The sequence below is a fragment of the Eumetopias jubatus genome, unplaced genomic scaffold, assembly GCF_037043125.1.
Source record: "Eumetopias jubatus isolate StellerSeaLion01/CBP00866 unplaced genomic scaffold, mEumJub1_p1.0 scaffold_8, whole genome shotgun sequence".
In the NCBI taxonomy this organism is placed as follows: domain Eukaryota; kingdom Metazoa; phylum Chordata; class Mammalia; order Carnivora; family Otariidae; genus Eumetopias; species Eumetopias jubatus.
In genome coordinates this window covers 56984471-57011409 of record NW_028274814.1, presented here as the reverse complement: position 1 = coordinate 57011409, position 26939 = coordinate 56984471, and the positions used below count along the sequence as shown (strand labels likewise).

Here is a 26939-nt window from a genome sequence, read left to right as displayed (position 1 = left end):
GGCCTTTTCCCTTTTTGATTCAGCCTTAAGCATGGGAGTAACTTCTTACTGGTATAAATCTCTGGATTGCACACCATTTGCCCAGTTTGGCTTTTAAACTCTTCTGATACTTTTATCACTGGTTTTCCATATTAAATTCTTTTACTGAACTACCCGTCATGAGTTCGATTTTCCTGTCTGGACCTTGGCTGATAGGAAAGATAGAGACTGTCTTCATTGTGTGGATAGATTAAGGTGACGTGTACAAAATCACACAGCTAGTTTAACAACAAGCTTTCAAACCAGCTGGGCTTCATTTCAAAGCCCAAGCACTTAAACTATTGTGCTGTACTCAAATGGTATTCCAAATGAATATACAAACAAAAAGTGTTCAATAATTGCCTCTTCCCAGTACTTAGCTCAAATTGTCTGCATTATGGCACTAGCTAGCTATGATTATCATTTAATTATCTATCTCTCCCAATAGCGTATGAGCAGGCACATATGTTATTCATCTTTGTATTGCTAGCACCAACCACTGTGCTTGGAATGCAGTAGAGTCTTCATAAATATTTGGGGAATGAATGAATAATAATCATTGCCATTTATGGAGTAACTATTTCATTCCAACAACCCCACAAGGAGCATTATGTAAATTTTATAACTCAATCTTCATTAACAATCTTGCTAGGTAGGGATAAACACATAGGTATCCCACATCTTAGGTTGGGAAAAATAGGCTCAAAGAGTTTAAATAACTCACAACTAAACTAGAATTCGCTAACTGGGCTTCAAGTTCTGACATTTTTACTATATCTAGCTGCCTCCATTAAGGTGAATGAACAAATACATAAATCGATGGGTTGGGGAAAAATAGGAACATTTTATTGGATTTTCAGTTATTTGGGGAGCTTTATAAACCTAAAATCTTATCTCTATGAGGAAAAGGAGCAACTCAGTATCTACATGCCAGAATTTAATGAAGGAACATGTTTTTGTACCCAAAATTAGGTCTCTACAGGCAAAAGGAAGAAAAGAATTGGGATAATAACCTGAAGAATTGAAAGAGTTTAAATTGCAAGTGTGGAAGGGCTGCCCAAGTGGCTCGGCTGGTTGAGCCTCCTACTCTTGGTTTCGGCTTAGGATGTGATCTCAGGGTTGTGAGATCTAGCTGGGGCCAGGCCTTGAACTCAGGTCAGCAGGGAGTCCACTTGAGATTCTCTCCTTCTGCCTACACCTCCGCCCCTGCTCATGCTCTTGTGTTCTCTCTCTAAAATAAAAAAATCTTTTAAAAAATTGCAAGTGTGGAAAACAATTGGCTATTCTCATAATTATCTAATCATTCTCCAGAATGACTTGGCATGGGATACAACACTGATGATATTTACAATCAGTTCTCCTAAAGATTTAGAAGTCAGGTTTCAGGTTTACTTTTCCACATCTTGGTCTGTTATCCAGAGTTAGACAGTACGTTATCCAAAGTAACAGGGTAGGTATTTTTATTGCTGGATTGCTGATGGAGCTTTTCGTGCTTGTGTTTTTGTGTGTTCCATTCTTTGCTTTGAATGGTGTAATCAATGGATTAGTCTATGACTCAGTTAAGTTTCTCCTCTACTTTTGCCTGAAGTTATGCATTCCTGGTTCCTCCTCTGAACGTAGGAAGTAACATAATGCCTCTATTTGTAAGGCTGATTTGCAGAATCCATTATCTTATTTTTTGATTTCAGATGAAAATGAACTAATAGAAGAAAAATAATTTGGAAGGCATCACACAAAGAGTTATTGTTGCTTCTTCTTTTTTTTTTTTTTTTGTCTTATTGGCACTTACTTGATTTGGTATTGGCTGAAATTATCTCAGCTGGATATCACCAAGAGGCTGTTCTTTTCTTGCAGAGTTAGGAGTGATTTGAAGATTCTGGAAATAAACAACTTTCATAAGATTTTTGCTGGTGCAGCCCTCTCTTTTTTTTTTTTCCCAGGGGAAGGATGTTCTCTTAGGTCTTCTTCATGTATGTACAACTAGTTTTGCCATGATAAAGGAAAGCCTTTATTTTTATTAATTCAATAGTATAGAATAATGTAAAATTAAACATATGTATTTCCCCCTGGTGATTTATAGTAATAGAAAACTATGTCTAGATACTTAACACTGGGGGGAGAGGCACAAACAAGACCATTTATTTGTTTTGTAAAACATTGTATTCTTCTGTGATTGAGACATATCACTAAGGGCTGACAACCCAGGGGTGCCAAAAAGCGGGAGCGTTGCTATTCAATGGTTATAGAGTTTCAGTCATGCAAGATGAAAAAACTCTAGAGGTTCAATGACCCCAAATATGCGTTTAGTTAACAATTCTATAATGTGCTTTCACCACAGCTATAAAACAAAACAAAAACAAAGAACCCCAGTAGGGTTGTGATGAGTAGGCATGGAAGAAACTCAACCACATTTGTGCAAGAATGCATACTAAAGAATTACCTGCCCCCATTTGAATGCTGAGAAGGAGTTAGAGAAGGAAAATGCTTCTAAACTTAATAAAACTTGAGCAAGTTGTTTTCATTAACAGTAATGATTGATGGGGATTTGTTGGTGACATTGTGGTCCCAGGAGCAGAAGTCACCGTATAAACAACACTGTACTAACAAAAGGGGTCTGTTCACATGACTGGCACTGGCAGGGCCATGAGGATATGAAGAAACAACGTGTGCATTTCCTGATTTGGAGCCAAAGTACTCAACAGTGATTGTGACATTAACTATTGGATTTCATGATTTTTTTAAAATAAATAGATTTCATTGATTCATTTATTTATTTTCCTCCATTAAAATTTTTAAAATGGGGTCACCTGGGTGGCTCAGTCGTGAAGCATCTGCCTTCGGCTTAGGTCATGATCCCAGGGTCCTAGGATCAAGCCCCGCATCGGGCTCCCTGCTCAGCCGGAAGCCTGCTTCTCCCTCTCCCACTCCTCCTGCTTGTGTTTCCTCTCTCACTGTGTCTCTCTCTCTGTCAAATAAGTAAATTTTAAAAAAATCTTGAAAATTTTTAAAATGTGTCTGAAAAGCTAAAATGTTTTAGGGAACGTTTAGTGTTAACTCAATCGCATTTAATTCCTTCCAGGTGCTTAGCTTCAAACAACTACCTCTTACCCCAATCAAGACAAATGCTTATAAAACTTCTCTCAAGACAATAAACACATTTTGAACAAATCTTTGAGGCATGGTGATAAAAACTGCTCAAGATGGGTACATAGTATCACAATGCAGAGAGGGAACTAGAAAATTCCTGTTTGTGGGGACTTTCTGTGTCACTAACTCCACCTTCTATGTCCTGTGGTTGCCGCATAGGAAAAATAGGCATTTAGAATAGACATGACCTTAGCCACTAAAAAGAGTGAAGCTAACTTAGACGTGGGAGAGGAATAGGTTTTCTCCTTCTCTTATTGTTTAATTGCGTGACCATAATTGGGCTCAGATATTGGCAAGGAGCAAAGAAGGGGAAAAAAGAGAGGAGGAAGACTGGATTCTAAATTGTGAGAAGGAAGAAATGAGGACAGTTGAGAGGTTTGTGATAAAAGCAGATATATTACAAACGAGGACCAAAGACTAGCAGTACCCATTCTTTTGAAAAATTGACCCTATCTATTGGTTTTTCCAAAACTAGTGCCATGTACTTGCTCTGTAATTAAGGTGACTTGGCGTTACATGGGGTGGATTTCAGCATGAGTTCATTTGTATGCTATTCAGATTTGTCAAGACTGTCTCTAATAAATTTCATGTCTGATCTACCAAGTTTTCACCACTTACATACCAAACAATTTATATTTGGTCATATGCTGTTCAGTTGTATTCTAATGTGTTTTATTTAAAAGTTTTACCTTTTCCAATAAAAACGTAAGCTCCTTGCGATCTGGGTCCAAGTCCTTTCCACAGAGGCTTACACCTTTCTAACTGGTTTATATTGTCTATAGGACAGCTTACTGTCTTGTTCACAGCTAAAATCCTGTGCTTAGCCCTATGGTTGGTACATAGCAGACTTTCAAGAAATGTTTCTTATGTCTGCGAGAAGATGAGTAAAGAGAACTAAGCTCAAACATAATTGTTCAGTGGCTGTTGCCTTAATGTGTGTAGGGAAGTGGGATTCAGCAAATGTATAGAGGCAAAGCAATTAGGTTTTATAAATTCGTGCACTGAGGATCACTTGTTAAGTGGATATTGTTCAGAAGATTTTAATATATTAATGCTGGGTACTACTAAGGTATCATTCTGGCAACTTGAAGTAGATTTACTAGAATATAAATATTGTCTGAGTGAAACACTTTGCTTTTGGTGCAAAATAATGCCCTAGTTTCAAGACACAAGCAGACTAAATCTTTGACAAAAGGTTAGTAGAATTTAATAGTTTAACTTATCTTTTTGTTCTACATATAAAAATGTGTGCCTATGTAATATATATGTGTGTAAATACACATATATCTGTATTTATTATATGTGTAGGCATATAGATCTCCACTTATATGTTTGGTCTTCTTCTAAACCTCACATTATAACTTGGAACTGTAGGATTCTTTTCCAGATCATAGAATTATTTGTTATTTTTACTTAGGCTATTTCCATGATTAAAATTCCATATCCCCCCAGGTTTCCGTGAATCAGCTGTGCCCCAGAAAACGTTTCCCTTCCTGAAACTCCAGGGAAGTCTTGGAACGCAAAGAACTTGAAGAGGGAGCCTGGCCAAATAGAGATTTTTGAGCCTTGGTAGGCTTGCTGAAGCAGATTTTTAGCACAAACACAAATCAAAGTCTTTGTGTACTTAAAAGCAGCATTTTCATGTAAGTCCAAAAAGCTCACTTTGGTTCTATTTGTTTGGCTAAAGAAATGAAAAGCTTTGTTTTAACCACGTGGTCATTATTTTGCAAGGGGACCTAGCAAATTATTCTAATATCTTTAATCTCACTAAAGACTAACTAAAGTTATTTGATGTAACTTTCTCAATAGAAAATTAGCAACTAAATCTTCTCTAACGTCATTATTTTCTTCTAGATCTGAATCAAAGCTTCTCAGGTATTTTTGTAATACAATGGAATCTGATTGTTACTCAGATTCCATGTTTTCTTCAAAAGAATGATGATTTATGATTTTGTCAGTTAATAGCTTTTTGTCTCCTTTAAAAGGATAGAACTAAGAAATATCAAGATTTAAAACCTAAATACCTTGGAACACTCAGAAGAACAACATGGCAGAAACTGAGAAAAGAATTGAAACCCATAGAATAAGATGCCTTTCCAAGCTGAAGGTATGGACTCGTGTGTGTGTGTGTGTGTGTGTGTGTGTGTGTGTATGTGTATGTACCTTTTCTTTTTTTTTTAACCTAGAGCTTGTAAAGTTGCTCACATGAAGTGATTTAATGTTAATGTCACATTACCTGATATACTGATAATTTCTTGCTTTGCTGAGGTTTGTTTTAAACTGAGAGTTGAATAGGGCTATTGATTCAGGCAATTTAATCAGAAATGGTTTTGAGGAACTTAAATGGAAGATAAGGTCTTAAAGTTTTCAGGCACATAATATATTACACCAGGATTTAATTTGTTGTATCAAAAGGCCATTTCAATGCTCACCCTTGTAGGGTTTCTAGTCCAGAGGAGTATGAGGGTCTCTCCTAGAAAATGGTTCAATGGACAGAAATGCTTTGTCTATATGCATGCAATGATTTCTTCACAACAAGCCAGTAAAACAAATGTTTACTTCCAACTTTGGCAACATAACAATCATTCTCTGTAAGAATAATGCCCGTTTTGTTAGCTGTTTCTGGTATTCTTGCCTATTTCAGAGCAAATTCTTTTCCTATATCTTCAAAGCCATTTGCCTTCAAAGAAAATTTGAATTTGTTTTAAACCAGGGGATCTGGAAATTTGTCTGGATTCTACAGCTAGTGCCGCAAGTGATTTCCAGACTTAAACTGCCACCAATATTCTCCCTGTCAAAGTTTGTTTTCTCTTCACACACATGTAGGGAAAATCTACACATGTGCATAAAAGTGGAGAATTATGACCTAGATCTAAAAAACTACTTTTGCCTAAAATGCCATATTAATTATTTTAAAAATTCCTCTTAAATTGTCCCCCAATTCTCATGTCCTTCTTCTAAAATTGAGTGTTAAAAATAAGGATCTAGGCTCAGGATCCCCGTGTTCATACCTAGATTCAACTGCATACTTGCCATGTGACCTTGGACAAGTTCCTTAACCTCTTTGTGCTTCAGCTTTCTTATTTGAAAAAGCTAACAACAATACTCTTATTTCATAGGATTTTTTCCTTTTTACAAACTTGGAAAAATGACTAGAATATTGTAAACATTCAATAAATATTAGCTATTATTATTGATAGCATTATATGTTAACTAACTGGAATTTAAATAAAAACTTGGAAGAAAAAATTAATAGCATTTGTGTGTAAAAGTCAAGTCAATCAGAGAAAGACAATTATCATATGGTTTCACTCATGTGTGGAATGTAAGAAACAGTGCAGAGGATCATAAGAAAAGGGAGGGAAAACTGAATGGGAAGAAATCAGAGAGGAAGACAAACCATGAGAGACTCTTAACTCTGGGAAACAGAGGGTTGCTGAAGGGGAGGCGGGTGGGGGCATTAACGAGGGCACGTGATGTGATGAGCACTGGGTGTTACATACAACTGAGGAATTACTGAACACTACATCTGAAACTAATGATGTTGGCTAATTGAATTTAAATAAAAAAATAAAAGTCAAGTCAGGGGTTATTTATAAACAATTGCTCTTAATTTAATATTTGCTTACTTTGGAGTTTGGCAAGATTAGATACTGATGTTCATGTTATGGCAAAATATTGAGAGGACAAGTTTATCAGGTAAAACTGGGCACCAACTGCTTAATAGTCAGATTTTTTTTTTGTTTCTCTGAACTTAGAAATATGCATATTAAACAAAATTCTTTAGAAAGCATCAGAGGACTGTCCTCAATAAGTTTGCCTAAAACTCTGGGCATTACTGTTAAATGCTAGTAGGATAGCTTCATAAAGATAGAGGTTATTTTGCACCAGACATGAGTCATAATAGCTACGGGTTGCTTTCACTTTGTGACTAGAACCAAACTGTTTAGGCAACCCATCTAGGTGTTTTAGGAAAGAACATTGGGGTCATGATTCATCCAGTTTCCTCTCTTAAAGTGTAAAATAAAATAAATTATTCTCCCAAATATGATTCATATGTTCTTTGGTAGACCTTACTTTTAAATATAAAACCTGAATTTTAAAACCATATGAAAATTTTATATTCTCAATCATGTGCTCTGCAAAGATTTATAGTGTGGGGTCAGTTTCTACAAATGACATTTACTATAAAAGAATAAACAACTGGAGATATAGCTGTATTATCTTCTCAGCCATGTAATGGTTTTGACTCATATTGAGCCTTATACTTAAATTTCCCAGGTCTTTTTCACATAAATTTCTATTCAGATTTCTCCAGATGAATTGGTACAGCCAACTCAGCTTAGGAGTATTTATTTAATCCTATTACATTTCATCTTATATTCAGCCCACTTTCAGCTCTGACCACTTCTTCAGGATGTTCTTGAATATTTCATCTGTCATTCATTCAGCAAACTTGTATTGAGTGCCTACTATTCTTTAGGCATTTACTAGACACCAAAGATACAAAGGTAAATAATATATGGAACCTATATTTGAATTGTTCACAGTATAGTGAGGGAGGAGGTCATAGGCATCCAAGCTTATATATGAAGTGTATTGTGGTAAGAGCTATAATAGAGACAGTACACAGCAGGTAGGTAACGAGTGAGTAGGCAAGGCTGCCTGGGGAGCCGAGAGACAGGAAGTCTCCACATTAGAAACGATGATAGAGCTGAGAATAGAGATAGAGTATGCATTTATCAGATGCATAAGGGGAAGGAAAACTTTACAAGTGGAATGCCATCCTGTAAAAGGCACTGAGATGTGAAATGGCATGGTGAATTAAGAAACTGTAAGTAGAACATTATGTCCAGGGACAAGCAGCAGGATATGATCCTGAGATATAGATGAGACACCGTTTGCCATCTAAAAAAGTAGAGATTTTTCTTGTGGGAAATCACTAAAACATTTTAAGAAGTGAAATCACATGCTAGTTATGCATTTTATTAATTCATTTGACAGCTATTTACTAAACTCCAAATTAGTGGTGGTGGCAAGGGGAGGGAGTGTAGGTGTGGACAAGACTAGAGGCAACTAAGTAATGCTGGCAATTGTCTTAGCTAAATTGTGTGTTCATTTGAGAGATTTCAGCATATGGATGATAGGGAAAGCTATGGGAATAAGTGAGATTTCTTAGGGAGAGCACATATAGCGCAAAGAGTGGAAGGTACAAGACAAATCCTGAAGGGGTTGACCAAAGAGAAGACTGAATAGAAAGAGTCTAGCAGGCAGGTGGACATACACATATGCATGGGGGGAGGGAATTTCAGGAAGAAAAGAGATTAGCGGGGTCAAATGAATCAGAGACATCAGGTTAGTTGAGGACTAAGAAGTATCTACTGAACTTGGAAACTAAGAAGGTGCTTTTGACCTTTTGTGGAGTAGCTTCAGGAGAGGCCAGACAGTAGGAAACTAAAGGGTGAACGGAAGGTTAGAGTCTAGGCAATAAACCTAGATTATTCTTCCAAACAGCCTGATGGGAGCTGGAGTAGCAACTCTCAGGGGTTAGGGAAAAAATAAAATTTTTTAAAGACAAAAATATCTTGAATATACTTAGTAGGGAGAGAGGCAGTAAAGGGTGTGAGGTTGAACATAGAGGATAGAGTATTTACTGATAAATCATAATCTCAAATGGGAAGAATGGATTCAAAAGCACGGGTGGAGGAATTTTATTGTACTGGAAAAGGGACACCTATCCTTTAAAGGAAGGAGGGGAATTAGAGGGGCAGAGATGGAGGTAAGTTTGATGATGACGTTGCGGAGATCATTTGCTGGTCATGAAAAGCACCTGACTGGCTTGAAGACTGAGAAATAGAAAAGACTGTGAATAATTTTGAAGGGAATGTGCAGGTACAATATAAATTGTGGGGTTGGTTCAAGATTGGGAATGTGAAAGGTGGAGGGGTGAGGATTTTAGGGATTTGGGTATGCTGGCTAGAGAGCAGACTGAATTGTCTCCAAGGATGGAATTGTCATCAGGAAGCATCTTTAAGTGGGACCAAGGAAAAAGTCCTATGGCATAGGGTTGGAAACCAGCATTCAGGACAACCTAAATCTATTCATCACTAATTTGTTGGTCCTGAAGCAGTGCTTAATCTACCTAATTATACTATTACCCAGTATATAACACTCATTTGCCAAGCCCTCTATTGAAATCTAAGTCTGTTTCTTTCTAATTTAATAAAACTATCAAAATTTTGACTTTTCCACATTTTTAGTAAGATCCTGCTAGCTTTTGGTGATCACAATAGTTCTATTTGTTAAGTTGTCCTTGATTTTTGTTATGGATCACGTCAACCTGACTGTCCTCTGAAACTCTATCAGTATATAGGAAATGTGATTCAATACATAGAAATTTATTGTATTCATATTCATTCCTTAAAGCAAATACCTGGTCAGTTTAGAAACATTTTTATAATGGTTTATAATTACTTTAATAAAATATATATATAAACATATATATATATATATAACATATAACATTGCTTTAAATAAATAAACTGGGAGTGAGCAGCAATGTGATGTTGCATAATTTACCTATTACTTTGGAGAGATCCTGAGCAAATTTGCTATAGAAATAATGTCTTTGTGTAATGCCACATTCCTTTTTTTATCATTGTATATGTCTTCTTTGTACTACAGATAGCATTATAGTGCTGAAGATCTATTTAAACTATTAGCTGTATCTTATTTAGAGTGGCTGTTTCTGTGTATAGATATGCCTATAAAATAATGAGGCTACAACTACTTACAGAATTCAATATTACTAATCAGGCCTACTTTGAGTTTTCAAAGAGATAACATGGCATGAAAGACCAGAAGAACAGACCACATTAAAAGTTTCTTGCATATTCAAGGGTTACTTACGTTGGAGACAACCATTCTTATGGTAGAAGATATTTTGTTAATAGGTGGCAAATACAAAAATAAATTTTTCCTGTGTTTTTTAATATTCTTTTCTCCCTAGATGTTTCTTCTGGCAATAACATGTGCATTTGTATCCAAAACACTATCTGGATCTTATATGAATTCCATGCTCACACAAATAGAGAGACAATTCAACATCCCTACATTTCTAGTCGGATTTATTAACGGGAGCTTTGAGATTGGTAATGAATTATTTTTGCATTACTTCTTTTTATATTTTATCTATAAAACTAGTCTGAATTTTATTCTCCTTATTTGCAATTTTAGGAATAATCTGACTAGTCTAATCTGACTGAAAAATGTGTTTTCCAAAATGAATGGATAGCCTTGCTAACTTGGAATCTTCTTAGAAACAATTCATTTAAATATTATCCCCCAAATGACACCTAAATATTGCCACATATCCAACCATTGGACTTTTTATTCTAATAGTTTTTTGGTCATCTAGAATGAGTAGCAGAGTATTTAGAATTTTTATATTTAATCTATCATTTGATATTCTTAAAACTCTATCTTCCTATTTAGAAGATATATATCATGGAAAACAAAGAAATCTGTTTTCTAAAGGAAAACATGAATATTTTTCTTCTCCTGCTGTTTCTGGGAGGTTAACAATTCTTCTTTCTAAGTGCAGAGGGAAAAAGAAACTGTTTTCACATCTCCCTGAATTTATTTCAGAAACAGACTCTAGGAAAGAATAAAATCTGTTCTTACTGTCTGATTTTTGTGGAGGACTGGGAAGATGTGAAGACACGGGAAGAATGAGGAAGAGAGAGATTTCTCCTGTAAACAAAGCTGCATAGAAATATGAATACTGTTCTTTCACAGTTTTAGAGTAGCTTCTACTTCCTCCAAGGTGAAAGTTACCTTTAATATACTTAATCAATATCTGGAAGAAAAATCAGGATTGAGGAGAGGCAAAGCTGAAACAGGTGATGCTTGATCTTGTCTCTTAGTGTTTAACTTATCCCCCCAACCCAACTCCGTACCACTTGTGGGCTGGATCCTGGTGATGGAGTTAGAAATAACTCTTTATACAGTCCTGCCTGGACTCAGCTCACAATCTAAGGGAGGGCATCGATGTACAATAATAATTTTAATTGAATGCAGTAAGTTCGGTGGCATAGACAGATGCAAAGTCCTATGGGAACATACATCAAGACACAGCCTTACTTAGGGAAGATGTTGGAGGATGAGTAAAAAGTTTTCTAGGTGAAGAAAGAGGGATGAGTGTGGAGGGAATTCCAATAGAAGAAGCATAAGGGCAAGGTAGTGTAGTAATTTGTATGGGGAGTAACACTCAGCCCAATATTATTGACTCACAAAGCTGATGTGGGAATTATTAAGATATGAGTCTGGAGAAATGGGCAGCAGTGAGAAATCGACTATGGTTAGCCTTGTGTGTTTGCTATGGAACGTGCGTAAAGTAAAAATTATAAAAGTAAAAAGAAACCCCATTTTATTTGAATAAAATCATCAAAATATTAAAACAACTGGTCATATAGTAGTATTTGTGCTTACCAATACATTAAATATAATATCTACACTAATTTTTTTAAGTAATAAGTAGGGTTAATATTTTGAGGTACCTGAAACAACTGTAATGCCAAATGCAAATATCTACAACTTTTATTGGTGGCAATCTGTGAAAAAAATCATAAGTACTGTTAATGCTACCATAGTTTGTACCTACTCTCACTATCAAAGAGAATGCTAATATTAATTTTAACTAAATCTTAGTGAAAATAAAGATGCAACTTTTTTTCTCACTCAAGTTCATGGAACCCCTGATTTTTATCTTTGGACTCCTTAGAGGTTTGTTTATACACTGCAGGTTAAGAGCACCTATTTAAAATGAAGGTCAGATTTGCTTTGAAGCAGGGCCATGCTTGTGGCTATGTTAGAGATACATTTGAAGGTGGCCAGCCAACCAGAGAGGATCCTAGCAGGCCAACACAAAAGCACGAGAGAGCTATCTGCGTCTGAGTCAGGATCATACTGGTAGAAATACAGAGAAGAGGGTGACCTACAAAATATTTAGGAGTTAAGTTCCTGAGAACTTAGTGACAGACTGGATGTGGCAATGAGAAAAGCAGGAATCCCCAGGTTTACAGCTTGGGCAGTGGAGTGGATAGTGGTGCTGAGGCAGGAAATAGGAGAAGGGGGACAAGGTTGTGGTGGTGGCTATGGGGATGACGATGAGTTCTGTTTAAGCAAATTATTTGTGGTATTAGCAGTGAGGCCTTTGAGTAATGATGTCTGCTTGGCAGTTGTATGAGCTAGAAGCATTGGAGGAGCTGTTTGGGCTGGAGCCACTGATTACTGAGTAAACACGTGGTTGTTAAAACTAAAGAACAGACGAGGCTATTTAGGGAGAGGGTGCAGGGAGATAAGTACCATGGACAAAGGGTGGATCCCTCAGGTGCACCAATACTTAAGGAACAGGTGGAAGAAAAGAGCCCACAAAAGTGTTAAGAGAAGGAATAGTCAGAGAATTAAGAGGGGAAGCAGGAGAGAATGTTATGATAGATACCAAGGGAGTAGAAGTTTCCAAAAGAAGAATTTGTGAGCAGTCTCAAAAGCATTAGACATATCCAGTTAGACAAGGATAGAAAACTATCCCCTGGGTTTTATGATATGATAATTGATGATTTTGGCCAGGGCACTTTTAGCTGAAGAGTAGATAGAGAAGCTAGAAGGCAGAGAGAGAGCAGTGACTTTGGGAAAGAATGAGGGGAAGAAGTGGAATCTGTGACTACAGATGACTGTCGGTTTGGAGGGAAACTAGAAAATATCTGTAATTAAAATGCAGCAGAGAGGGAGAGACTTAAAATGTACGAGAAAGATTTTAATTCTTGGACTAAGTTGCTGGAGAAATGGAGTGGCCAGATAGGGTGTTAGACCTTGGATGGTCAGATGGGCACCACAACCTCTGAAACTGAAGGAAGGTGGAAAAGCCATTAAGGTGGGAAACCTGACTGCCCCAAATTTCTTGACACAGTAGAAAGTATTAACTAGGGAATGTGAGTGGCAATAGGTGGCTTGAGAAAAATGGTGAAGATCTGAAATAATTGCTGAAGGGAAGAGGAGAGGTAATTTACAGATGCCAATAAATGCATTAGTTTGCTTACCTTTCCTCAGTAATTTTTATAGACAGTGTTCTCCATACCTTTGATAAAAATATTATCTATCCATTTCTATTCCCTCTCATGGTGATTATTTTACCAACAGAGAAAGGCAGCTTGAAAAGCTCACCCTTACATGGAGAGAAGGCTCTTCCTTTCTTCTCATTTCAAAAATGGATATGGCTTTTGAACGGTGGCTTTCTAGAGATAATACTTTCAACGTGGATGGCTTTGATGATGGGGATTTTAGAAACCTAGGGAGGCCAGTGTGGTGGCCCTTGGTGAGGCACCATCCATATGAAACAATATAGGCACTGACATTTCTTCTTAACAAGGCAGACTAGAGCAAAACAGATATGGAAAGAAAAGTCTTCAAAATACACACTACTACTTGGAAAATTATTAACAACTTGAGGGAGAGTTTTTTAAATTTTTATCATTCTCAAGCTCATCATAGAGATTTTCCTTATGTAGAGTAGATCAGGGAAAATATTGATCACTGAATTTAAAATGTATCGTATGAGAACTTCCCCATGTGTTTGGTTCTTTCAACCCTTTATGCCATTCTTATCAAGTCTTGTCCATTGGAATGGGACCTCCTCAATTAGTTTCTTTACCCTTAAACTTCATCCTAAGATGTGGATAAATTTTTCATTGAATTTACTTCTCAAAGTAAGACTTACTTCTAAGACCCAGTTGGGGAAGTGAAGACCTACTGTTTTTTACTTCTAAGGAGATAAGTAAAAATAAACATAGATCTCTGGCTTGGATATATTGACCAATATGTAGTTATATTTAAATCATGAGTTAAAACATATATCTATCTGAATTTGACTTTGGCTTCTCTTTTCAAGCTTGGAGGAGACATGGAAGGAAAGGCCAGAGGTGACATACAGTCTAACACCTACTTTGGCATCCCATTTTTCTAAGCTACATAATCACACACAGAGTCTTTAACATCTCTCAGAACCATTGCCCAGTCCCACTGGCTTCTCTTCTTCTGCCCTCTTTAAATGTTGGTGTACCACAGAGATCTGTTTACATATTTGTTGAGATTGTGAAACAGAGTCCTTCTTCAAGGCACGAGTTGTGTCTTATTCATTTATTGCTTCATGCATCCCTAGCACCAGTCCTGGTATTCGAGGTAGTTTTTATACAATAAATGCCAGACAGTAAATGATTGGATGAAGCTAAGCTATTGTTCATTCTTATTGAAATATTCATTTTTTTCATCTCAATTTTTTCCTAGGAAATCTTTTGTTGATTATATTTGTGAGTTATTTTGGAACCCAATTACATAGACCTATACTGATTGGTGTCGGATGTGTGGTTATGGGCGTAGGGTGTTTCTTACAATCTCTACCTCATTTCCTCATGGACCGGTAAGTATTCCAGTTTCTGATGACTTTTTAAGCTCAACTTTTGATTGTATGGAATGAAACTTGAAATTCCCTTTCTAGGAGCAATACTTCCTAAAAGCACAGAGCACCACAATGGGAGCTGAAAGATGCAGATTCCGTTCCACCAGTCTCTTGTGCTCTGGGCTGCCTTGCTTCACTTACATAGTCACATTTTTCCACCTATGAAACAGAGATTTGGGATTTTATGGAATGGAGTCTGATGAAAAAGTTTTAGGACCTGGCAAAATGTGGGCTTATTCTTTTCCGGGGACTATTTAGACACTTCTAATTACAATGAGGTTCTGTTTACTTGTATGTAGGTCACTAAGAGACAGGCCAGTCTGAGGGTTGATTTTTACTTTAATTTTACCAAAGTAATACGTGCATCAACTTGTAAAATTAAAATTATATTGAAAAAATTTGTCCCCTGTCCCTTCAACATTTTCCATACTACTGCTTTCCTGGAGTAACTACTTGCAACTCTTTTAGTTTTTTCTTCTGCTATTTGCCTCCATGGTTCTAAGTAAATGTTCATCCTTTTAGTTGTTAATACTTTTGTGTTATGTAATATATATTGATTTTCTGCTATAAAATTATATTCACTATTTCCATGTGGATGACTATGTAAGTATCTTTCACTGCTGAACCATACTGTCATTCCTTTCTTATATCATCTTTATTTTCCTTGGATTTAATAATTGTTCCCTTTTTATTTGAGTCATTTTCTTTTTATCTCTCACTAATCATCACCAAACTCTCCACTGATAGGGCAACATCTCAAAATGCTCATACATGTCACAGGGTTTCCTTTTTTTCTTAGAGATACCTCTATGTCACCATCAATCCTCTGTCTGAAATCTGAACTGGAATCTCCCAGGCCTGGTGCATGGCTCCTTCCTTGAAATTTTCCCTCACCATTATCCTTGGGAATTTTCCAATGACTCTTTTGTTCTTTGAATGTATCTTTTTAAGGAACATTTTGTTCTTCTTTCAAGAATGCAATGTCTTTTTCCATCTAAATTTTCTTCATCTCTCTTCATTCTCTGTTTTCTCTGAATGTACAGTTTTTATTTGTTTTGTCTCTATCTTTACTATTACAGGCTTTCCCCATATATCTGGTGGTTCTTGGTTATCTATTCATATTTAAGAGAGAGGAATAACAACAACAAGCTAACTGGAAGTTCTCTCTGTGTGTATAAGTCTTAATTAACGGAGGACTTCTTTATAGGGTGATTTGTACAGCGACTGGTTATTTTTTAGTGGCTCAGAACTGCCCATAAACTATCAGCACATAGGAGTGGGAATCTCATTTTTCGGTATGTTGATTTTTTTAGCCTAATATCTGCAGTTTTTAGTATGGCTTCCCTATCCTCAGTGTCTATTTAGTCTCTTGAGCAAAGGCCACATTCAGTTGCAATGGCAGAGGATGTCTATAAGGGCTTAACTGCTCTTTATACACACTTTAAAGCAATCTTCTTTTGGGTCTATGCATACTCTCACTTTAGAAGTATCTTGCTTCTTGCCTGAAGTTTTCTAGGTTTGTATGGCATGTGTTTAGTTGCTCTCCTACAGGCACTTACTCAGGGCTGTGTTTCTTATATCTACAAATTCAGTGATCACTCAACTTCTTTTCCATTTTCAAAATCCTATTAAACTCTCTCTTTTTGTCACATCTTCCCTTCTCTTTATCCACATGACATTATGCCTTTCCTTTCCTACTTTAAAATCCATTTATTACCATTTTGCTGATGTTTGGGGAATGAGTGGACATGGAATGAGTTATTGGGTTTTAAGTAGGTAATTTAAATGAAAAAGATATTTTAACTTTCAGATATTTCTGAAGGGATCAGAGGTTTCAAGGCAAAGAATTTCTATTGTTCTTTTATTTCCTTTCCTATCCTAACCCATCCTATCCAAGACAATGTCAGGTAATATTCAGCTATTATTTTCACTTCTTTCTACACTCTGCCAAAGGTATTATTCTTTTCTTTCTTTTTTTTGTCTGAAGCTTCCATGTCTCATGGGATCATGGGTGTGGAGACAGAAGCCTTTGTCCATGATTCACAGCCAAATTCTATGGGTATGACTGGGCAGTTATTCTAAGGGGAAGGTATTTTAACCCTTTTTATTATGTTCTATAACATAGTAATTAGGACTATTGGTGACATCCAAGCATAACAATCTTTAGCTCATTTGAAACTCAGAAAGGCAAGTTTTCTTTGGCATTCTCTAATAGAAATATAGAAACCAACCCAGTGCAATTTCTAACAAAGAGAGCTGGACATATTTTCCTCCATTGTTGCAGCAAGTAATTTTCTTTCTGAGAAAGGGCATGTGGATCTTGTGGTAATTTGCCTAAGATACATGGTCACAGTTTATTAACACTTTTGTTCTCATGAGAAGAGAAAAAGGCATTACATTGTGACGCCACAGTGTTTGAGATTCTCCTAAGCTTTCTCACTATGATGGGTACATGTTTTGTTTCTCTGAGGGCATTAATGAACACGTGAAGGAATTATTGTTTGGATTCTCAGAAAGTGGGAGACGTTTTTGTTGTGTTGTTCTTCTCCCCAAAGCCTTTAATTACACTTTGTTGAGTCTATTATTTTTCTTGGTTTTTGTTCCTTATCCCACAGTAATTATTTCCAGGAAATGATCACCTAAAAAATCACTGAAGGTTGATGCCAGATAATTTAAAAGGTATATCATCCCCCCTACAGATAATTGAAAGCTAGCTGTCAAGTGATTGTACGTTGACAGTGAGTGGCAAGTTCTTTTCAGTGATATTAATTTATGATGATTAGGTGGCAAAATGAAATATTTCCTGGATTTGGATGTTGTGTCTTATGTGAAGCAGGAGTTGTTAATCTGCACAATGCTCACGTTGTCTTCATTGGCTCCTTAACATCACCATGTTTCCCTGTGTTCATACAGATATGAATATGAATCTACAGTTTCAGTTTCAGGCAATTTGTCCTCAAACAGTTTCTTGTGTATGGAAAATGGAACCCAGATTTTCAGACCAACAGAAGATCCATCAGGTTGTCTACTTCATTGTATTGCTTTCTGTTCAGTGAATTTGTAACTGAACACTTTCTGCTGAGGGGCTTTGAATGTTACTAAGTTTGGTTAAGTGAGTAAGGTAAATGAACAAAAGAAATTTTATTTTTTTTTCAGAGATTTTGGAGGAGATCATGGAGGGAAATAGAAATGGCTCATAATTTAAATGTTATTCCTCTTATATTTGAATATACTTAATGTCTTATCTGTTCTTTGTAATGGTTATTTATTTATTTATTTATTTATTTATTTATTTATTTATTTATTTTTGCAATGGTTATTTAAAAATAAGTCAACAACATCTATCCAAGGACGACTTAGAGTTAATTCCATAGAGGAAAACATCTTAGAAAGATGGATTTAGGCTGATGATTTGTAAATGAGTAATAGAAATAAAAACAAAAAGATGTGCGTTATAGCCCTGATCTTCTATAGCAGAGAAAGCAGGCAAGTACGCTATAACCTTGATTTACTCTATTCTCTTTCTGCTGAAGTAGGAACTTGTCTTTCTGCCCTACTTCTTCCTCTTTACCAGAGATACTAATTTATAGTCTGACAAAATAGTGGTGCTTCTTCTGGCTTTCTGAGGGCGCAGGCACCAACATGCCAGCTTCTACTCCTTCATATGTTAAGGGACCTCCTATATAATCTTCTGGTGATGCTTAGTCTGGGAGTAACCCATTGATTGACCTCAGACCAGATGCTTAGTCTGGAAGTAACCCATTGATTGACCTCAGACTGGATGCTTAGTCTGGAAGTAACCCATTGATTGACCTCAGACCAGAACTTTCTCTTCCTGTGATGGGGACATTTTTATGCTGGATTCATATCAGTGGGGGTTACATTGGTCCCCAAGGCTGGGAATTTCACTGCTGGCATGGAATCAGAGGAAACTAAACAGCTTCTCGGAGTATAAGAATAGCTGTCTCAGAAACTCTAAGCCAAAGCAACTCTCTGGGGAAAGAAAGAAACAAACAAACAAAAAAAACCAGTGACATCAATGGTGGCCTATATTCTCTTCTTAAACTGACTTTTGCCAAAGACTGACCTAGGTCTTATTTTCTATTTTTTTAAAAATATGCATTGTAATATTTAAATCAAAATCTTTCCAGTCTAGTGAATCTCCAGAAAAGTACATTAATTCTTTGATCACCTGACATGTTAAATTTTGTCCTGGAGTAGGCCTAGAATTTGCCTATGATCTCTAGACACAAATCACTGCGCTCACCATAAAAAAAAAAAAAAAAAAAACAACACATGAATACCCAGAAATGGACATTATGATTTTCTGGACTGGGAAAGACTGAGAGATAAACCTCACAAGATATTTCCAGGCCCAGCTGTGCTCAGGAGCCTCACATCTGTGAGTACCTGGGCAGATTATAGGACACAAAAATAAGTTGTCATTCACTTTCCTGAAAACATGACTCCACAGAGTATCCTCTTGGCTTGATAGCTATATTGGCTTAGAACAGAATTGGCTGTTTTTTAGACAACTGCCTATCTTCCTCCCTTTCATTCTTTTGACCTACTCTTTGTTATTTTACTAAGCAGTACTGCTCCAAGGATTGGGGTGGGTTTCTCTGTTAAAAATTATTTGGTGGTTACAGTATACAGTAGGTTCTACAGAGAAAATGTGATTACTACCCAGTTAAATATTTTTAGTTTCTATAAAGTAATTAGAACTATAGAGAACTCAAACTTCAGTGAGATTCTTATTTAAATCTTACAGTATCAGTTCTAGGGAGAGATATTTGTGGTTTTTTTCTCTTCCCTAAGTTAGTGTAGAAGTGGGGTAGCTCTCACAGCAGCTAACTGGGTTCGGTAGTTGATGATAAACGATCTCTCTGGGGGGAAAAAAGTTCTGGCTTTTAGTGTTTGTCAATTTCTGTGCGTAAATACTGTCATCAAACTACCAATGTGTTGCCATCAAATACTAAATTGAAAAGAGATGTGTATACTATTCATCTATCCCAACCCAGTAGGAATTGGCTCCAGGATATGACTTACATTTGACCATACCTAAGTACCCTGTCAGAAAATGCAAATGGGATGGTCCAATGATACATTGCTGACGTAGTAGTATAAATCATTGACAAGATGCCATGCCACATAAGAACTGTGAAATGTTTACCAAAAATGTAGAATTAAGTATTACCGATACTTTACTACCAAATCACTAATACAATATCTTTTTTCTTCTTTAAATACAGACTGTGTGAAAGAAGTTAAATCATTAATGTGGGTATATGTACTAGTAGGAAATATCATACGTGGAATTGGTGAAACTCCCATCATGCCTTTGGGTATTTCCTACATAGAAGACTTTGCCAAATCTGAAAACTCTCCTTTATATATTGGTGAGTTTGAAAATCTGCCTTAGGCTCTTCTCAGGAAAGGAAGTTCCTTACAGGTAGATGTCAATTACTCGGATTCAGTGATTTCCAGAATGACGACCAGAGTACCTTGGCACAGCTGGTAATCAATAAAAGTTTACTGAATTGAGCTAACTCCAAATAAGCCACTTTTCTGACTCTGCTTTTTGCTATTAAAAAATACCACTCATCTAGTTGCCCCCAGAGTTCTCTTTGACTCATCCCTTTCTTTGGCACCACTCTATATCAAGTCTGTTAAGTGATTTAACAATGTTTTCTTTAAAATGTCTCATATTCAAAATCTTTCTATTTTCATTACCTCTATTTTTGTTCGGGTCTACTTCATCTGTAGATTATTATAACATCTTCATTAGCCACTAGCATTTTCTTTCAATTTCTTATAAACATTTTTACAGTATATTTTTTCTCAAATATTGTTTTAATCATGTCTTCTCTACCATGTCTATAAAACATACTGGCTCTTTCTTTACTAAATTTGACCTCTCCACTTATTACTCAGTCTATTTAATTTCTTCACAATCTCTCCATGCTAGTCAGGCTTTTTCAGATTCTTCACAAATATCTGGTTCATACTTTGGGGAATGTTTCTTGAAATTTCCTTTTCTAAAATCTATCAGTGTCACCTCCCACAATAACCAAAATAAGATCTACCTTCTTATGTTGTCTTCCAATCTCCTAAATGTTCTTAATTTGTTATGAATAACTTATTTGTATTCTTTAGTTGTTCCATCTGTTGTTATTTACAAAAGTGTAACTTTTAGTCTGGAGACATTTTCTATTAATGTAGACAAATATTTTAAGAACCAGAAACGTCAAAGAGGGTGAAAGAGGATCGGAACAGAGCTACCCATAACGAAGATAGGTCAAAATGTTTAGAGATCCTTACCTCAAGTAATCTTTGGCACTTTTTGATCACTCATTGATTTTGCAATAAGATTTTGCAATGTTTTTCTTTTCTGTCCTTTCAAATCCCTTCACGTACTTATCTTGAAAGAATACAAATGCTTGCCTGCAATAAATTAACAAACACCTTGTTATAATCTGTATTTCTTTATTCAGTAAATACTAGGGCATATAATATATGGAAATAATGGTAATAATCTCTATATGTACTAAGATGAATAAGACAGAGTCCATATTAAAAAAAAAAAGACAGAGTCCATATAAGGTTTAGTATATAAATAACTACATAATTATTAATCAGCCAAATCTGATAAATACCTGTGTGTAATTAAATTTGAAAAAAATTAGACTTAAGAAAATGAAATAAATGTGCACATGCATATAATTAAATAACTATAAATCAATAAGCTATATCATGGAAGAAAATAGTTCTATGTATGGCTTTGAAGTTTAGGAGAGAATATAAAAGCTAGAAATGAATTTTGAGAATCACTTATATAGAGAAAATAAATGAAATTGAGGGAGAAAAGTGAGTTTTGTCATGGGAAGCCATATATAGTGAGAAATCCTAGGCTAAAACACTAGGGAACACTTTTAGTTATTGAGCAGAATAGGAAGAAGAAAATCAAAGGAGTAGTCACAAGGGAAAAAGTAAACAATAAGTGCATAGTTTTGCGAAAGTATTAGGAGGAAAATTCAAAAGAGGAGCTAGCCTGCAATGTCAAATAACATAAAGAGTTAGGAGAATGGAGACCAGAAAAGGACACCAAGTAAGTGGCAAAAAGAACACTGGTGCTACCTGCAAGTATTTTGAGAAGAATGTGGAAGGATTTGAGTAGATTCAGGAAGTGGTGAGGGTATAAATGCAGAGTCTAATGAAAGGAAAGAAAGCAGGGTGGATGTGAGATACTGTAATCAGTCAATAGGGGAGACTGAACCAACACAACAAAAGGCATGTTCAGTTGAGCAAGACCTCAGAGAAGATAGAAGGGTTGAGGTCAAGAAGTCAGGTCTGTGTACAGGAGGGAGCTAGCCTACGGAACCATGGAGAAGGCAGAAGACATATTTTGAAGTAAGGAGGAACAAGTTGAAGAAACTGGAGAAGCTGTCTGAGTTTTCAGCAGTGGGGAAGGCTCAGCCTCGATTCTGAATTGTAGATAAGCCATGAGCTCACTGATGATGAAATTCCAGATGAGTAAGAAGTCTTGAGGGCAGAGGGGACTGATGAGAATGGAAGACAAGAATGTGAAGGATAAGAAAGGAGATCATGATGAAAGAAGAGAAGTAACAGTAATGGTGAGGACATAGCCAGAAGACGTTTCAAATCAGAAATGTGGGAGTGAAAGTTTTCCGAGGAACATGCCACGAGAAATTTATTGTAATGTGGTGTTGGTCTAGAATTCCTCCAAAAATGTGCCTATGGAAAGCAGCAAAAGAATTTCACTCTGTGTTGTGGTTTTGTCAACAGCATGATCCTAGCCTATGCTGCTACAGCAGATTTACCTGCGATTTATCATGCAAGAGAATTTGGAGGCCTAGAGAAAGTGGTTTTAAATTTTGCGGTTCTTTTTCTCCACATTAACAGAAGTAAACTTGTTACTTATATGTACACAAAGCTTAATTTTCTTACAAATTGAAAGTTTAAGGCAAACATATCTGAGGCAAAAACAATGCAGTCTTCAGACTCTTTACGGAATCAGGACTCTTTAAAGTGGGTATATAACTATACTATAACTTTATGTTTTCATTTATTTTTAGGGTTTGTAGAAACAGGAGCTATCATTGGTCCTTTGATTGGACTTTTGTTAGCATCATTCTGTGCAAATGTTTATGTTGACACTGGATCCGTGAACACAGGTAATTCAATAAAATTTATTTATAGGTCTAGAATATACAAATCACCTTCAGTTATGTTATCACAGGTAGTTCTTGCTTTAGTGGGTCAACTCGGTGAGTTGACTAATTCTACTTTTCAGGTGTGCAAACTGGAGTAAAGGAGTTTAAATAATTTTTCGAATATTTCAAACCAGTGAGCAAGAAAACAAGTTAAAATGCTGACCTTCTGACACAAAATCCAGTGCTCTTTCTATTGTGCCACAACCATGTTTCCTTTTTTCAAGAGATATAAAGACAACGTAGATCTGAATTTCTTTTAATCAAATAATCATTTATATGTAGTTAAATAGAGCTTGTAGTCATTTCATAAATATCTGTTTGTAAATTCCCTACAGGAGAGGACAGAGAACCAAAATAATTTATTGCTAGGCAATATTGTAATACCACATATTGTCAGACAAATTTTATGAATGTCTAAATTGTTTACAAGGTCTGTACTTGGATAAAACCTGAGAACTGGTTTTATTAATAATATAATGGTAATATTAATAATTTTCTATAGTTCATGCAGGAACTCGTGACCAGCTAATAAAATGTGTATATTTCTTTACAGATGATCTGACCATAACTCCCACTGATACTCGTTGGGTTGGTGCATGGTGGTTTGGCTTTTTGATTTGTGCAGGAGTGAATGTGCTCACTGCCATTCCTTTTTTCTTTTTGCCCAAAATGCTTCCAAAGGAAGGACTAAAGAATAATGCAGACATCATTAAAAATGACAAAAAAGAGAAACAAAAAGAAGAGGTCAAGAAGGAAAAGGATGGAATCACTAAAGGCAAATATAAAAATTCTAAATACTATATAATTTACTTTTTGTTTTTTAGAGATGTGTCTATATTTCATTCTAACACTATATCACGCTAGGGTTCATTAAGACAATTTGTCATTAACAGTCAGTAGTCAATAATGTCTAACAAGTCTGAGTCTTCCTGTGCTACTACTTGGAAATAAGTAATATAATTTGGAAGCCAAATTATCTGTAATCAGTATGTATATAAAATTTTATTTCAATTCAGACACTAAATAAATTCCCATTTGCTTTTAACAGATCTTTTTTATAGAGAACATAGGTCTAATTAAAAAAAAAGAAATTCGAACTGAGAACAAAAGGAGGAAAAACTACACAATATTGCAAGTAAATATATAGTTCTGAAATAAAAAAATGTTAGCTTGACTGTGAGCTTCCTGCAAGTTAAGGCAGGAAAAGAAAACACGATAGGTCACATAACTCTCTATATTTGATAAAGAGAAGAAAAATAATTCGTAAAGAGAAAGTGTTCTCCAAGTAACACACTGTAAAAAAAGAAAAACTCATCATATGATGTATAATGCAGGCAATATTGAACCATGTAGTAGTTTTCCAGCAAGTGCAAATGCATATTTTATAGAACAGGAATTTTTTTTTCCTTTTTGGATACATCTTCAATAAAAGTTCAAAGAATAATTTACAGAAAGTGTTTCTATGGGAAACTAAGCTAAAGTAGTTTAAGTATTTAATGTTTAAGAACACTGATTCTCAAACTTGTCCATATGTTGGAATTACCTGGGAAATTTAAAAAAAATGACTGATGCCCAGAAATACTGTAGTATTCCCAGGAGGTCTGATTTAATTAGTACAAGGTATGGCCTGGGCCTTGGAATTCTTAAAGATTGTTCATTTACAAGGTAAAGAGGGACTCAGTCTCCTTATCTGTAAAATGGGGTAATAACAGTACTTACTATTACAGAGTTGTTGTGTGAAGGTAAAAGGAGGTCTGGCACATATTACTATTATTACTGCTATTAGTATTAGTGTTATTATTGTTGATGTTGCTACTTCTACCAACACCCATAAATTATAAGACCAGTTTGCACAGAATTTTTATTAACAATTATACATTCACTTAAACTACTATTAAACATAATACTTCTCAGATCATTAGAAGCCAATCCAGAACCTTTCAAATTCCAGAGTGGTCATGATTATATTAACAATTCCTTTGGAAAAGCTGATATGGACTGATAGAAGATTTTAACACAGAATATTGTTTGTGATCTGCAAAGATCAGTTGGGAAAAGAACTGAGCTTAGTATGAGACATATAGAAAAGAACTGGAGCTTAGTATGAGACATACAGAAAAGAGATTTGAACTGCTGAGACTCATCTATTAGGACAGAGATGTCAACAAACATGGACAACTTAAAAAGCTCCAAAGTGCTCTGAACACAACTTTCTTACCTACCATGTACTTTATTCATAAATATGAATTCTACAGCTTAAAATAGGTTTCTTTGCATTAAGCTATGCTTCCTTCTCTCTCTCAATTTGTTTATTTGTTGATTCTTTGGATTTCGGGCAGCTTATTGAGCAAAAAATACACAATAAGTAAGGAAATCAAGACAAACAATGTGAAGATAGGAAAAGTGAAAACTAATTATAAGTGAGACTTTGACCCCAAAATGGTGGCAGGGTGACCTTGGAACATTTCCAAGAGATGGGCCACAAATTTGGCCCTAAGCTGTGTCAGTCCACACCAAAAGGGGAAAGTTGGGGTTATATCATTTACATAACCCTTAGTATGTACCAAATGAATCAAGATCTCCGAGAGTGGAACCTGGGGGTTTGTAGTTTAGAAGATCTCCAGGTGGTTTCATTGAGTATCCAGTGTGCACCATTGACAGGACCAAATGGTTGTTCTGAAGAAGTAGAAAAATACCCAGTACTTGAGAAAATTATATCCCATGAATTTCCACATATTTTAAATGGTCAGGAACAATAATATCAATATTTGAGTGTGAACATTATCAAGTTGATCTCCTTCCAAACTTTAAAAAACAGAACAAGCATCTTTCAGTCTAGATGATCCCTAGAAAAGAGAGGTTATTAATAGAAGGGAAAAAAAGGAACTGGTGTGAGTGCAGACAATATTTTGGTCATGTTATAGCTTTTCCTTAAGACACAATAACAACTTAATGATGGTAAAACTTATGTTCTGCTCCCTGCCCAGTCAGCTGCATTACTGAGTTGCAGAGGGTACCAAAATGATATAACTTTAGTTTTCAAGAGGTAACAAAACAAAATAAAGCAAAGCAAAACCCAGTATGTACACTATAAGCAAAAATCTTAATTTGGGAGGGGAGGTTGATGTTTTAGAAAAAGTCAATCTTAAAATGCAAAGCCAAGCTAGTTTAACACTATTGTCATTCTTTCATTTCAGATTTTTTACCATTCATGAAAAGTCTTTTATGCAACCCAATTTACATGCTTTTCATACTAATAAGCATTGTACAGTTCAATGCATTTGTTAATATGTTCACCTTCATGCCTAAATATCTGGAACAGCAATATGGAAAATCAGCTTCAGATGCAATCTTTCTAATCGGTATGTTTATTCTTCTCTATGTTAGTAGCTCACTTTTTTTTTTTTTTAACCATGAAAGGGTAAACAGTGTGATGATGGGTCTACGAAACTCCTAAATTGAAATATGTGGAGATGTTTCTGTCCCTGGTACATTTCCCCCTTCCATTCTCCAGGGAAATCCACAAACGGTAGGGAAGGAAAGAAGCCAGGAAATCCTGGCTTTCTTTTATGCTCTCTTGCCGGTCAGAACACAAATTCAAAATATTTTTGGAAATCTTGGGGAATGTACAGATTAGAGATAATTTTCAGAGAGGCAAACAATTAATGTAAAAAGGAAAACAATGTTAATTCATTAGGAGTCTGAGTTTCACTCTTTTAACTCCAGGATATGAATTCCATGTCTCTCCTTAGTTCCCTGGGCCCCCTGGTGGTTTGAGGTGTCTTTGCAGCTCACGCATTCTGATTTTCCTGTGACCCCATTAACTCCAGTGGCTCTCTTCCACTTTGGGTTTCTCCTGAGAGTATTTACTGTTTCGAAAAGTGAATTTCCCAGACTACCTGCGTCCACATCACCTAGAATGCTTGTTAAAATTTCAGATACCTGGTGCCCACCTAAGACATACTAAATTAGACAATCTGTTGGGGGATTCTGGAATGGACTTTTAACCACTCTCCCAAGAAAAT

General features: G+C 35.9%; 1 protein-coding gene across 3 annotated transcripts in view; it reads left to right on the top strand.

Annotated features, from left to right (window-relative positions):
- The first annotated feature begins 5212 nt into the window (after positions 1-5212).
- Positions 5213-26939, top strand: part of SLCO1A2 (solute carrier organic anion transporter family member 1A2) — a 40164-nt gene continuing 18437 nt past the window's right edge. The window contains exons 1-8 of one of the 3 annotated variants that reach the window (XM_028093255.2): positions 5213-5272; positions 10175-10316; positions 14509-14641; positions 17594-17700; positions 19933-20079; positions 22777-22875; positions 23468-23689; positions 26112-26276. In XM_028093255.2, the coding sequence (XP_027949056.1) occupies positions 5213-5272; positions 10175-10316; positions 14509-14641; positions 17594-17700; positions 19933-20079; positions 22777-22875; positions 23468-23689; positions 26112-26276 (1075 nt within the window). Of the gene's footprint in view, positions 5273-10174; positions 10317-14508; positions 14642-17593; positions 17701-19932; positions 20080-22776; positions 22876-23467; positions 23690-26111; positions 26277-26939 lie in introns of those variants that run through there. The other 2 variants (XM_088025567.1, XM_088025568.1) reach the window with 2 other exon arrangements.